We start from the raw sequence: 13372 nt of genomic DNA, 5'->3' as shown, positions 1-13372 counted from the left end.
GTGTAGTCATTTAAGGATTTTTGTTTGTTAGTTTTTTCAAAATTTCAGCCTACAGACAAACAAATTTTTGATTTTGCACAATTTAATTTCATCAAATGGTTGCATGGAATAAAATAATCTGGATCCATACACATTCTATTAAATACCATACTCGTCTACTTCCCATCACATGCTTGCATGGAATAAAATAATCAAGATCAAAATACATTTTTTAAGTAGCACAGCCTATTTATGAAAATGCATCTGGATCCAGATAATTTTATTTATGCAAGTACTTGATGAAATGAAATTTGAGTAAAATCAACACGCTATTTTGTTTCACTGAACACGTTTTTATTTACAGTATGTAATTGTATTTGGCATTAAATATGTAATATGTAAACTTTTCTTAGTTCTATTGTTATAATATATGTTTAGACCTTTATCAAGTATTTTCAGGTCGACACGACATTGTTTTGAATTTGGTTCATGGAGCATCAAACATCGATTTGTATAAAAACCGAAGTGAAACTGAATGAACAAAGGGGAAAAGTTGTTTTATCCTGCTGTGCTCAGATGCGTAGCCTTCCGCGGATCAGTGATTTCTTACCTGCTTGAACTGCTCTTCGTAGGTCCACTCGTGGTGCTGTGGCTGCGGTGGCCGAGGGGGTGACTCAGGGTGGTATTTCTGGGTCAATGCCCCCGGGGCCCTGTTCATCAGATGCACCGCGGCGCTTTTCTCTAGCAGGCAAGTTTCCTGGAGCAAAGGCTCCCGATTTTCATCGTGCTTCGAGCAGTCTTCCACGTCTCCATCAATTAGCTCCTGCTCTTCCGCGTCTTCCTGCAAGTCTCGAATGTCTTTTTTGTCGCTCCTGTTTCGGGAGGAATTTCTGTCCTCGCCGGCTTCGCAGACCTGCGTTTGACTCAGAGACGCCCCAGGAGAGCAGCTGGCAACTCCAGCGGCCAAGGCGCTGTTCATCGTCGCCTGGTAGTGCCGGAAAGCCAAAGCTTGTTGGTGTATCTGGGATTCAACCACTGAGCGGAGGTCTCGCTCTTTCCCTGCTTGTCGGAGTTTCTCATCCAGAGCCACCCGCGCTGCCTGTTGCCGCTGCAGGTTCTCCATGACAGCCTCGAGCCTCATGCCGCCACTGCCGTGTTGGTGGGCCTTTACGCCAGAGAAGGGAGAGTGGGAGGCGGGAGGTGGTAGGTGGGGCAAGTTGCCGGTGGACGAGAAGCAGCCTTCCTATGTGGGGACAAGAGGACCAGAAGTGCTGAAATTGTCGTTCCTTTTTCACGGTCAGACTTCCAGTCTGCATTTAAAATGAGAAGCTTTGTCACACAGTAACACAACACGCCAAAGGGGAAAAAAGATCAATACGAATTTTGTAAGTGAGCAAAGTTTGTTGGAGTGTAAAACGCATAGAAATAAATCAATCATAAGTCATTGTAATTTTGAAAGTGCTTACCAGAGCAGATTTAGTTCCTAACCTTCTGTCATCAACCATGCTTGTTTTTGTTAGATGTATCACCAGAAAACAAAAAGCCTGTTTGTAAAAGTATCTCAATAAGCAGGCTACCTGACCAATAGTTGTGTTCAATGCAGGAGCCCGAGCAGCTTGTAGCAACAAGTGGCAAATGTAGTCAGAATGACCTCTCAAGCAGAGATCAGTAAATCCTCACCCCCCACTTGTCTGCCAACATCACATCAATATTCCCACAAAGAACGCCTACGCTTGACTGTACCAAATGCTTCTCCTGATACATTACGGTAAATTCATCTTTTTTGTCAGTGTGCATATTTTGGAATAATTCGTTATAAACTTCTTCAACTTTGCCAGGTCAATATTGCAGATGTGATTCTGTTCTCAATTGCCTCACCTCAGTCAGCTGGATAACGCTTAAATAAGTAAATAAATACATTACTGATCTGGTGATGGACTTACTGACCCTTGAGTATGTAGTCAAATTGCCTTTACTTTGGTAATAATTGTGATTCACAATTACCCAAATTTTTTTAGGTGTAAATTTTGAAATTCTAAGATAAAATCTCAAACGCAAAAAAGCATATAAAAATGACAAACCTAATAGGCTCACTTGAACTGAATTGAACTCGTTGGTTCCTTTATCGCAGACAGTTTTTTAAAAACGTTATTTCCCTGACATGTTCCGGCAGAAGTCTTTCGCCTTCTTCAGAGTGTCACATGATGGTGTTTGACACATCTTTATCAGCTGATGGTCAATGAAGGAGTGACTCAGCTGTCAGATCTGACAGGTGACTCACGCCCTCTGCTGTCCGTTCACCCCCCCCCCCCCCCTCTTTCCAGGATGCTGTTGATGCTCCTCGCCCCGCTCCCTTGAGCAGCATCCTGGAGATATGCTTTGCCAAAATTGAATTCCGATGATTTAATAGGGAGTTCCTTCTCTTTCTGAAATGTTTCATCAGTAATTAACTGCCTATTCGAGTTAAACAAATGTTTTAATAAAAAACAAAAATTGTCAATCAAATGTTATAAGTATAAAGACAGGTTCCTTCTAATAGCATGCTAGTTGTCCCATATAGTAGATTTGTGATGCGAGAAAATGTGAGAGAAACAGAATTTCCATACGAAAAAGGTTTGCTGATAAAAATTAGAAAGCTTAAAAGGTAACGTTCTAAAATGATAGACGCATTTTCACAGCCAATCCCAACCCAATGACCTTTCTCAAATAAAATACCATCATGATGGTGCCACTTTAAAGCATTCTCTCAGCCATTTTACTTTGAACATACGATTCAAATGCATGAAAAACAGAAATTCAAGTCCACCTTCTGCTCTTGATCTATAAAGAAGTCCTTTTTTCAAGTGATGATGCTTATTCTTCCACTCAACGTTTGTCAACATGTCATCAATATCTTTAGTCGTCGAGTCTTGCACATTAAGAGACAGCAGGACAAACAAACTGTTGACACCCCTTCAGCTTTGGTCAAAAGCGCTCTACCCAACATCGAAAGATCCTGTTGAAGCCAAAAATCCCTAATAGTCTTTAGATTTTTTTTTTCTTTTTGCGGAAACATTATTATGCGGGCATTCTTTAACATTCTTACAAATATAAATACCAAGATACCTAACTTCCTTCTTTATAGGTGTATTATTTAGACTTGTTTCCTTCGTCTGAGTTTAAGCCATAATTTCACGTCGATTTATTATTATTTTTTTGTAAGCCAGATGCGATGAAAAATGGTTGAATCAAAAACAAAGTGTCTGAGTTGAGTCATCCTCACAAGACATGCTGGAGCCCATCCCAGCCGTCGTCGGGTGGTAGGTGGGAGACACCTTGAACCGGTAAGCAGCCAATCGCAGGGCACACAGAAACAAACAACCATTCGCGCTCACACTCACACTTAGGCACAATTTGGAGTGTTCAATCAGCCTGCCATTCATATTTTTTAGAATGTGGGAGGAAACCAGAGTGCTCGGAGAAAACGCACGCCGCCCCGGGGAGAACATGCAAACTCCACACAGGGAGGCTGGTGCCGGAATCAAACCCACGACCTCTGCACTGTGAAGTTGACGTGCTAACCACTGGTTCACTGGGCCGCCCCTCATTTTAATTTCTTAAACAAAAATAGATATTATGACAAAAGTTGGATGAATCAAAAGAGATGTTTACAATTCACAACAAAAAAAGGAGAAATTGGTTATCCTTGAAAAAGTGGCAGTAAATCTTTTAGTTGTGTTAGACTATAAAATCTCACAGCTATCAATATTTGTATAAAGCATTTGAATAACTGACATGAAATTTTGACCAAAACCAAAAGGATAAAGTGCATCAAAAAACAGTGATGTTCGACAATATCAAGTGCTTTATAAAAGTCTAAAAACAGGCGCTTCTGATTCAAGACATTCAGCGTAATCCATCAGTTCAAGGATTTGATTTATATACAGTGGTAGCTCTAATTTCGAAATTAATTGGTTCTGGAAGAAATTTCTTAACTAGAAAATTTTGTAAGGCGACACGCGTTTTGAATATAAATGCCCTAATTCGTTGCAAGCCCCCCAATATTCAGACATTAATGTTTTCTAAAGCATAAAAAATCATCAAAATATGTAACAAATACATGTTACAATTACATTATTGCACAATAAATGACAGTTGTGCATACTAAAAAAAATAAAGATTAAAAAATTAAAATGATGTTCATTTAACTTTTATCTGCATCCTCATCCTTTTTTGCCCTCTTTAGTTCATGTTGTCTTTTCCGAAGTGGTTTTTGTCTGGCGTTTTGTAAAGAACTGATCCAAGGATGTTTGCTTTTGTTGGCTTTTAACAATCCTTCAAAAATGTCCAATGCAAACATCAGCATAGTGAGGGATCGCCGTACTGTTGAACACTTTTTTTGGGTGTTGCCTCATGTCCCCCAGGGGCGAATGGCGAAGGATGGTGCATCGACACTTACCTATTCGTCTATCTACACGAATCGACACATTGGTAGAGGTCCCTCTTAGCCAATGAGATGTCAGGATGATGCTCGGTAATAGCCAATGGCAGAGCAGCTATAAGTATGTTGCGTTCAGGAAACTTGGAGCTGTGAGTAGTGGGCCGTACTGTATTTTTACCTTTTGTATCTTGAAACTTCTTCGTAACAAGATTCAATATTTTCCTATTGAGGTGTTTCGTAACTTGAAATTTCGTATGTAGAGAGGTTCATAAGTAGAGGTCGCACTGTATGTCGATTAGATATAAAGCCAGTTTGAGTTTCTCCTCTGATGTCACCAAGATTTTTTTTTTAACATTTAGCAAAGCCAAAGATAATACATTTATAATCTGTGTTTGATAATGTAACGGGTCTCCAATTTTCTATTAACAAATGATCTTAATTTGGTTGGGGTATGAAAGTAAATAAACCCTGTTTCATGTTTGTGTACATTTGTCTTCCTTCTATGTATTCTTGAAACATTTCAAAAAACGGGCTTTCAATGGTTCCCCACAAAATTAACATCGTAATACACAAAAATGCCATGCATTCCTGTTGCTCTGCCTCTTCCTTTTGAGTGGACTGCTTCAAAGATCTCAGGGTTTTTTGGGGTTTTTTTTATGGACTCTTCACATCCAAGTTTGAATTGTGCTGACATAGTGAGAATTCGATCTTTAATTGACCCCATTAAATAATTAGAATCTCTTCCGCTACAGTACATACTGGAAAAGGAAACATTTTCCTTGAAATACTGAACGAGTCCAAAGTTACAATGTCATTTATTCTGAGGGAAGTAATAGTTCTTTTGTTATTCAGCTTCTCCAGGACAAAAGCATTTGGCTTTCGACCTTACAAAAGCTCCTTTTGCTAAGTCAATGTATAAATTACCTTTTACCTCTTTTAATCTATGCAATTTTCGTGCATTTCAATTATTGTCTTTGCTCATTAAGATACTCTTCAGAATATGTTGTCTTTTAATAAATTGTTATTAAATTTCCAGTAGCCTCCTAAATTATTGTGCTGTTTATTGCCTACTGTTTGGATGGAAATAAATTGATGATCAGATAAAAAGGGCATAATTGTGCAAGCAATCTGAAAATAGTACTGAGTACTATTAGTTTTCGAAGTAGTAGTTGTTGTCGTGACACTGATGGAGATATGAGACAAAGTTCAATTCTGAATTGAGCAGATCTGTTTGCGCTACACCAGGGAAACGCTTTCGAATCAGGGTACACCTACATACATCTATTGTCAACAATTGCTTATAAATAAATGCAATGTTGTTGAATTTTGAGTATTGATTTGCCCTTGCAGCTATTCTATCCACTAATTCATCAGGGGCATCATTAAAATCACTTCCAATATTTAAATTATGTGTGCTTTATTCTATGAGTTTTTATGACCAGTAAGTTTCATGCCAATACTTGCAAACAGAATTCTTGATTGGGCAATATTGTTTTGACTCCAAACATTACAGTTTATAAAGAAAGAGTTGTCCATTTTAATTACCATAATAATCCACTCACCCTCGTCAGAAAATAAAAGATTCAAGTGTCACTTCAGAATTTATGAAATAAAATACTGACCCCTGCTGTCTGAGATGAGCCATGACTGAAGTCACAATGATCTCACTATTGAGTTTTACGAAATATTAAATCACAACTTTCTGAGTGAGTCTCGAGGAAAATAAAATAAAATAAAAACAAGTGTGAACTCTTCCATCAACAAATCATAAAAAAATATGTATTTTCTTTTTGTATTACCTTGGATACCGCGAACATTGAGAGATATTATTTTCAAAGAATAAATGTTCGAGTTCGTAATTTCTGAAACATTTAAGAAAAAAAAAAGCTGTGGGTGTCTATAATAAGACCTATTACCAAGGGACTAATATAGAAATCACACCACCTTACAAGAGGTAGATACTTATTCTGATCAATCGGTCGGTGAAGGCCCTCGTTATCGAGGAATGCGGCCCCCAGGACAAGGCGACGGCTCCTGCTGCTTGTGTCTCCGATGACTGTAGAGGCCCAGTCTTCCCCGAAAGCCCCGCCCGCAGGATTGACAGAAGTGGGTTGGGGGGCCGGGCGGTTGCCGGGCCCTCTCCTTCCTCCGCGCTCGCCGGTCCTCCTCCGCAGCGACGCGTCGAGTCTCGAGGACCTGGACCCCGCCCCGCACAGCCCCACGCCAGGCCGCCCGATCCGCGGCCAGGTCAGCCCACTGTGCCGGGGGAATCCGGCACCGCTGAAGATGACCCTTTAGCTGGTCTTTGAATCGTCTTTTCGGGCCACCGCGGGGACGGGTGCCCTCCAGCAACTCTGCGTAGAGGAGCTGCTTCGGGAGACGGTCGTCGCTCATCCGCTGCACGTGGCCGGCCCACCGCAGTTGGGCCAGGGTGATTATGGCCTCGATACTCGTGAGGCCAGCCCGGGTGAGGATCTCATTATTAGTCACTCTCTCCTCCCAGGAAACGTTGAGGAGAGATCGGAGTCGTCCTTGGTGGAACCTCTCGAGCCTCTTGATGCTGCTCCGATAGAGGGTCCAACATTCGGCGCCATAGAGAAGGGTCGGGAGGACGACAGACTTATACACCATGATCTTCGTGTTGGTGGAAATGGCGTGATTCCTGAAGACCCGACGACCGAGGCGTCCAAAGGCTGTGTGGGCTGCCTGGATACGGTAAGTGAGGTCCTCCGTGAGGCCGGCGTCCTCCTGGATAATGCTGCCCAGGTAAGGGAACGCCGAGACCTGCTCGATGGGTTCGTCGTCTATGGAGATTTGGGGTGGACGATGGTTCAGGTGGAGGGTCTTTGTCTTTTTGGTGTTGACGGAGAGGCCAAAGGTCCTGTACGCCGCGGCGAAGCCGTCCGCGATGAGCTGGAGGCCCCCGGAGGAGTTGGAGACCGCAGCATTGTCATCAGCGTACTGGAGTTCGCTGACGGTCGTGACCATGGTCCCCCGCCTGCTCCTCAAACGGCTGAGGTTGAAGAGCGACCCTTCAGTTTGGTAGCGTAGAGTGATTCCGTGCTCCTGGACAGGGGTGACGTGGTGGATGAGCGCGGCGATGTAGAGGCAGAACAACGTCGGTGCCACCGTGCAGCCCTGTTTGACTCCGGTCCGAACCGGGAATGGGGGAGTCATTTCGCCCTGAGTCAGGACGCAACCCTTCATGCCGTCGTGAAACATCCGGATGAGGGATATGAATTTGGGGGGGCAGCCTTGACGTTCCAGCACTTTCCAGAGTGCTGCTCGGGGCACAGAATCAAACGCTTTGGCCAGATCATAAAAGATGGCGTGGAACTCCCTCCGCTGCTCCCGGCACTTCTCCAGGAGCTGTCTGGCGCAGAACACCATGTCCGCGGTTCCCCTTCCTGGACGGAAGCCCGCCTGGGACTCCGGAAGAACCCGCTCAGCGAGACAGGTGAGTCGGTCGGCCAGTATACGACAGATGAGTTTTCCAGCAGTTGACAGCAGCGAAATTCCACGATAGTTTCCACAGTCGAGTTTGTCGCCCTTCTTGAATATCGGAGTCCTTCAGTTCCCCAGGCACCGTCTCCTCGATCCAGCATTGAAGGATGAAGGTGTGGAGGCGGGTGAGGAGATGTGCACCCCCAGCTTGTAAAAGTTCTACGGGGATGTCGTCGACTCCAGCAGCTTTGTTCTTCTTCATCCTCCTCAGGGCTCCGGAGATCTCCCGGAGAGTCGGCAGCTCCGTCATCCAGTGTTGCACGGGGAGCTGGGGGACAGGATCGAGGAAGCCGTCTATTGCGCATGTCGGACGGTTCAGGAGCTCCATGAAATGCTCCTTCCATCGCTGGTGAGTATCCTCCTTTTCCTGCAGGATGGTGCCGTCCTTTGCCTTCACAGCCATTGGAGGACTGTGAGCCGGACCGATGATCTTCCTCGTTGCTTCGAAGAAGGAGCTGGTATCGTGACGGTCAGCGGAACTCTGCATTTGGTGGGCAAAGTTGACCCACCATTGATTTTGGATCCTCCGGATCTCTCTCTGTGCTTCACTCTTGGCTGTCCGGTAGGCTTCTTCAAGTCTCTTGGAGGAAACGCAGTTCTGCCATGCAATGCGAGCCTCTCTCTTTCTTGAAATCAGTGGCTCAATTTCTTCCAGGTTTTCGGCAAACCAGTCGGGATTTCTCCTCTTCTGGACACCGAGGACCTCTTCCGCGGATTTGGTGAGCGCAGTTTTCAAGTGCTCCCAGTCTGAGTGGACAGTGGCAGGAAGGGTCCGAGGTTGAGTGTCCAGTTTGTCCGCGAGGGACGTCTGGTACTGTTCGAGGACTTGGGGATTCCTCAGCAGCCCAACATTGAAACGTATCCTCTTGGGGATCTTCTTCCTTCTTTTCGCAGGCGCGATCTTCAGCCTAAGTCTTGAGGCTACCAGCCTGTGATCGGACCATCCGTCATCCATGGAGCGGATGGCCCTCGTGACCATGACGTCGGATCGGTCGCAGATTCGGGTAAGGACGTAATCGATCAGGTGCCAGTGGCCGGATCTTGGATGTTGCCAGGTGGTCTTGTGCTTGTTGGCCATCCGAAACAGTGTGTTGGTTATTACCATCTCCGTCTCTGCGCAGAGACCAAGGAGTAGTTCTCCATTTTCGTTGCAGTTGCCAACGCCTTCCTTCCCCAGAGTCCCTCCCCAAAGCTGATGGTCCCGGCCCACCCGCGCATTGAAATCCCCCAGAACCAAGAGCTTATCCCGGGGGTTGACGCGGAGGATCAGGCCACGCAGCGCGGCATAGAAGGACTCCTTCGCCTCCTCCGAGGCGTCCAGGGTAGGTGCGTAGGCGCTGATGATGACAAGGGATTGGGATTGACACAGAGGTAGGGTGATGGACATGAGTCTCTCAGAAGTTCTTACGGGGATGATGTTGTGATCCCTAACCAGACGTGACTTAACGCAGAACCCTACACCGTGAATTCTTCTCTCCTCCACAGCTCGGTGTACCCGTGCCGAGGCTCCTCGAGCTGCCCGGCACCAGGAAGACGGGTCTCGGAGAGGGCCACAATGTCCAGGCCGAGCTTCTGAATCTCAAGGGCGATGAGGGCAGTCCTGCGCTCCGGTCTCTTTGCTCTTGCATTGTCCATCAGGGTTCGTACATTCCAAGCGCCGATTTCCAGGAAAGCAGTCCGGTTTTTATATTTGTATTTGTTTCGCCCGCATAAAGGATGAATCTGCCGGAGGCGGGTCTCCAGCCGATCGATGGCGGTGATGGGCGTGTTTAGGCCGCCTTTTATTGGCCCTTCCTCGGATTGAGGGGAGCAGCGCTGCGACTAGAGAGTCCTGCTCCGCCACCGTGGTCGCTGCCTCTCCCCTGCACCATCACCAGTTCGCAAGGGGAGCGACCATCGTGCCACGGCCGCCGACGTGTGGTTGTGGAGCTAGGGACGTGGGCCCTCATCTGAGCCTGTCCCCGACACCCCGCGCCATCGCCGCCGGACTTCTTGAGGTTGGGGGATCGGGAGAGGGGGGAAACGGGTTGATGGGGCAGAGGGGAGGGGAAGAGGGGGGGGGGGGGAATCGCCATCCTGGGGGCTATGTAGCGTGAGGGAGGGGGACGGGTCGCAACCCCGCCCCCGCACTTCGACCCCGTGGCCAGGGTCCACGGCAGCGCGGTGGCCGACGGTGGTGGTCCAGGGGGTCTGCAGCACCCGAGGTTGGACCGTGGATGCGCCGGGCCCGGTGTTTTATTTTGAAGGGTGGGCATTCCTTCATAACCCATGGGGATGGTCGGCTTGGGGATCCGGTCCGACACCTTGCTAGGCGCTTAACGCCAGGACTGTGGTGGATTTGTAAACCGCCGGACGCGGTCCCGCGGGATTTTGCTGACCCGAAGGTCATTACCACTTCGCACCAACTCTCCAGTGATGGAAAGTCCCGTCAATTCGGCGTGGAGGCTCCCTTACGGACTTCACTGCGATCCACTAGGAATTGGCGACGGTTTGATCCGCACCTTTGAGCCTAGGGATCGCAGATCTTTTGCGAAACTCTGATCAATCAGTACCTTAATGAGTCTTAGGGCATGTCTATTAACTTGTTGCCAAAAATAAAATAACATAAATAGACTGAAGGAGTCTGCACTGGATAAATTGATGCAATTTCTGGAGAAACTGAATTGGAATTTGTGTAATGCTCTTGCATAATGTGTGATGTTTCATGGTATTGAATGACAATGCAGATATATAATGACCGGGAAAAAGCAAAACGTGTTGAAGTCGGAGTGGTTTGAATCGGTCAAAAAATGTGGAAACTGTAGGTGAATATGTAAAAATTGCTTTTGAAAATGTGACTTTTGTGGATGGGAACAATAACTGAGATGGCTTGAATTAGCAGAACATCTTGCAAATATAATGTTTGAATCAATCAAGAAATGTTGAGCAGGAGTGAAAAAAAAAAGTTCAATACAGTGTGTTTTACTTTGGGAATTTTGGGGGTGAAAAGTTGGTCATTTTTGGTACATGCAAATATGTGAAAAATGATTCACAAAGTAATTCACAAAAAATACATTTTGAATTTCAAATGGGAACATTGTCAAACCTTTTAAATATTAAGTGTCATTGAAAATGAATGGAGTTTTTGTGGGTACGAAAGGCAGAATTCAGGGAAAACCATTAATTTGTGACATAAGAAAAATCATTGGAAGTTGGAACTGTTTCAATTGGGTGAAATATGGCGAAGTGGATGTGTTCCAAAGTTTTGACTAGACTGTGTAATTTCTGGAGGAATTGGGTATGAATGCTGAAATCCTGAACGGCAACAATATTGCAACCCAATTCTCATGATATGAGATAATTAATGTCAAATGTTGGATTGGGTGACAATCAGTTCAGGGTGTCCCCGCCTACTGCCTGAAGGCAACTGGGAGAGGCTCCAGCGCGGCCGCGACCCTCATGACGATAAGTGGATTAGGAATTGATGGATGGATGTTCCATTGAAAATTAATTTTAAAAAACAAAAGTCAAATTTTAAGGGGTGAGAAAACTTAACTAGTATGTAAGCATAAATACAGGAATTTAAAAAAACAATTGTAAAATATTAAAATATGATTTAGGTATATCATAAGATCTTAAAGGATATGAAAACACTATTAAATACAATTGAATAATATTACATGAAAAAGAAGTTAAACTGTTATCTGTCTGACATGCAAATCCCTTGCACTTTTCATTCGCACTAACCACTGAGCTACACTAAGCAGGTGAGAGCTGCAATGTCAAAGCGGAAACAATGTGTTACCCTCATGTGGAATGCCAGTGGAATGGATCATTAAAAGGCACTGATATGAAATTATACCAAATGAATACTGAATTATGTTTCGTCATTGTGGTCAAACCTATCAGCATTTCAAATCCATCCACATTTGCAATAACTGACATCAGAGGTGGAATTCAAACCACCAACCCCTTGATCAATGGGTAAGCGACTCGATCAAATCAGCCAAAGCCAAAAAAACCTCAAGGGTGAAGTAATATTCACTTGTATCGAAGGGTGTTGGAAGCTGAAATTGAAAGTGTGATCCATCCATCCATTTTCTGATCTGCTTTATCCTCACAAGGGTCATGGGGCGTGCTGGAGCCTGCCCCAGCCTTTTTCTGGGTGAATCACATTTACATAAAACTATCGTAACTCCTCACGGTCCGAGGGGCGAATGACTAGGACGCTGTAAAGCAGTGCCCGCGAGCCTGATCGAACCTCCTTGGGGGCCGGTTCTGGCAGGATAATTTAAAAGTGAAACAAATGCATAAAAGACACGGAATGAATATTTTTAATAAGATGCAATTCATCGATAATACGCTAGGGGACACACTGTTTTGATCAGAGTAGAAGACAACATTGTTTTGATCAGAGAAGAAGACAACAGCAGTCTCAGTCTGTCACTGAGACTGTCTCAACACAGCAGACGGTATCAATGTGCCATCTGTTACTTGTTAGGACGTGTTTCTACCCTTGTCCTTACCCCAGTCTCTACCCCTCCCCTACACCCTCATTAGCAAAAATGTCACTATCCAAACGGAGAAAAGTAGATAGGGAGTGTAAAATTTTCAACGAAAATTGGACAACGTCTATTTATTCATAGAAATGCACGGAAAACCTTAGTGCTTGGTGTGTTGACAAAAAGTTTCGGTATGGAAGGAATTTAATATTCAATGCAACTATGAGAATCTTCACAGCAAAAAATATGATGGCTTGCAAGGACAACCCAGAAGAGATAAGATCAACGAATTGCAGGTCTGAGGAAACAGCAGTCAACTTTCATACAGAGCCAACAACTCAGGAAAGCAGCGGTAAAAGCCAGCTACCTAATTGCTAGCGAAATAGCATTGGCATCAAAGCCGTATTCTCCGACGATGTATGTGTGTTTCATGAATGAAGTTTACACATTTACAAGACGTGAATACTTTCTTATTTCCACATTTAATAGCACACTTCTTAGTTTGTAAGGTGTAGGCAGGGATTAAATTTAGATTTCATATGTGTAATGGTTTATAATTTCCTTTCTTTATAAATGTCATTAATCTTAAAGTGCATTACTATATTTTTCAGTACCAATTACTTGTTAAAGTTTGTGCCTTTGTACAATCAGTGAGATCAGTTGCAATGCATATATGTGAATGATAAAAGTACCGTATTTTCACGACGAAAGGCGCCATTAAAAGTCTAAAATTTTCTCCAAAATGGACAGGACGCCTTATGATGCGGAGCGTCTTGTCTATGCGCTGAGTTACAAAACCTGACTGACAGCCGACACGCTGTTTATATAGAGAAAAGGCGGAAGTGACTGTGGACAGGCATGCGGCAAAGAAGTCGGCCAATCAGTGAAGGGTGGGCGTGTATATATACATATATGGAGAGAAAGAGAGAGAAAAGGCAGACGTGAGTGACAGGCATGCGGGGAAGCGGTCCGCCAATGAGTGAAGGGT

At 44.7% G+C, this 13372-nt stretch overlaps 2 protein-coding genes across 6 annotated transcripts in view; one reads left to right on the top strand and one right to left on the bottom strand.

The window, feature by feature from the left end:
• Positions 1-1256, bottom strand: part of arid3c (AT rich interactive domain 3C (BRIGHT-like)) — a 91091-nt gene extending 89835 nt beyond the window's left edge. For all 3 annotated transcript variants that reach the window (XM_086111709.1, XM_086111710.1, XM_086111711.1), the window contains exon 1: positions 590-1256. In XM_086111709.1, the coding sequence (XP_085967835.1) occupies positions 590-1120 (531 nt within the window). In that variant the 5' untranslated portion in view covers positions 1121-1256. The remainder of the gene's footprint in view (positions 1-589) is intronic.
• A 6451-nt stretch (positions 1257-7707) lies between these two features.
• Positions 7708-9354, top strand: LOC147205577 (uncharacterized). 3 transcript variants are annotated; one of them, XM_086112316.1, is made up of 6 exons: positions 7708-7856; positions 7974-8028; positions 8115-8465; positions 8559-8622; positions 8798-8907; positions 9081-9354. In XM_086112316.1, exons 2-5 carry the CDS (start codon positions 8011-8013, stop codon positions 8836-8838), a joined length of 474 nt encoding a protein of 157 aa, XP_085968442.1. In that variant the 5' UTR covers positions 7708-7856; positions 7974-8010; the 3' UTR covers positions 8839-8907; positions 9081-9354. The 3 variants fall into 3 exon arrangements, with proteins under 3 accessions (XP_085968442.1, XP_085968443.1, XP_085968441.1); XM_086112317.1 differs by having other exon boundaries at positions 7974-8016; positions 9058-9343; XM_086112315.1 differs by having other exon boundaries at positions 9058-9342.
• The last annotated feature ends 4018 nt before the right edge of the window (positions 9355-13372 follow it).

The sequence above is a fragment of the Hippocampus guttulatus genome, chromosome 5, assembly GCF_054856545.1.
Source record: "Hippocampus guttulatus isolate MCC_2025c chromosome 5, RoL_Hgut_1.0, whole genome shotgun sequence".
In the NCBI taxonomy this organism is placed as follows: Eukaryota; Metazoa; Chordata; class Actinopteri; order Syngnathiformes; family Syngnathidae; genus Hippocampus; species Hippocampus guttulatus.
The sequence above is the reverse complement of the archived record's forward strand: the minus strand, read 5'-3'. Positions and strand labels throughout refer to the sequence as shown.

Excerpts from the sequence above, each read along its gene's own strand:
- LOC147205577 (XM_086112316.1), top strand. Across the intron at positions 8,466-8,558 it reads GCTTCACTCTTGGCTGTCCG|GTTTTCGGCAAACCAGTCGG; the intron begins GTAGGCTTCTTC and ends AATTTCTTCCAG. Across the intron at positions 8,623-8,797 it reads GGACCTCTTCCGCGGATTTG|GCGCGATCTTCAGCCTAAGT; the intron begins GTGAGCGCAGTT and ends TTCTTTTCGCAG.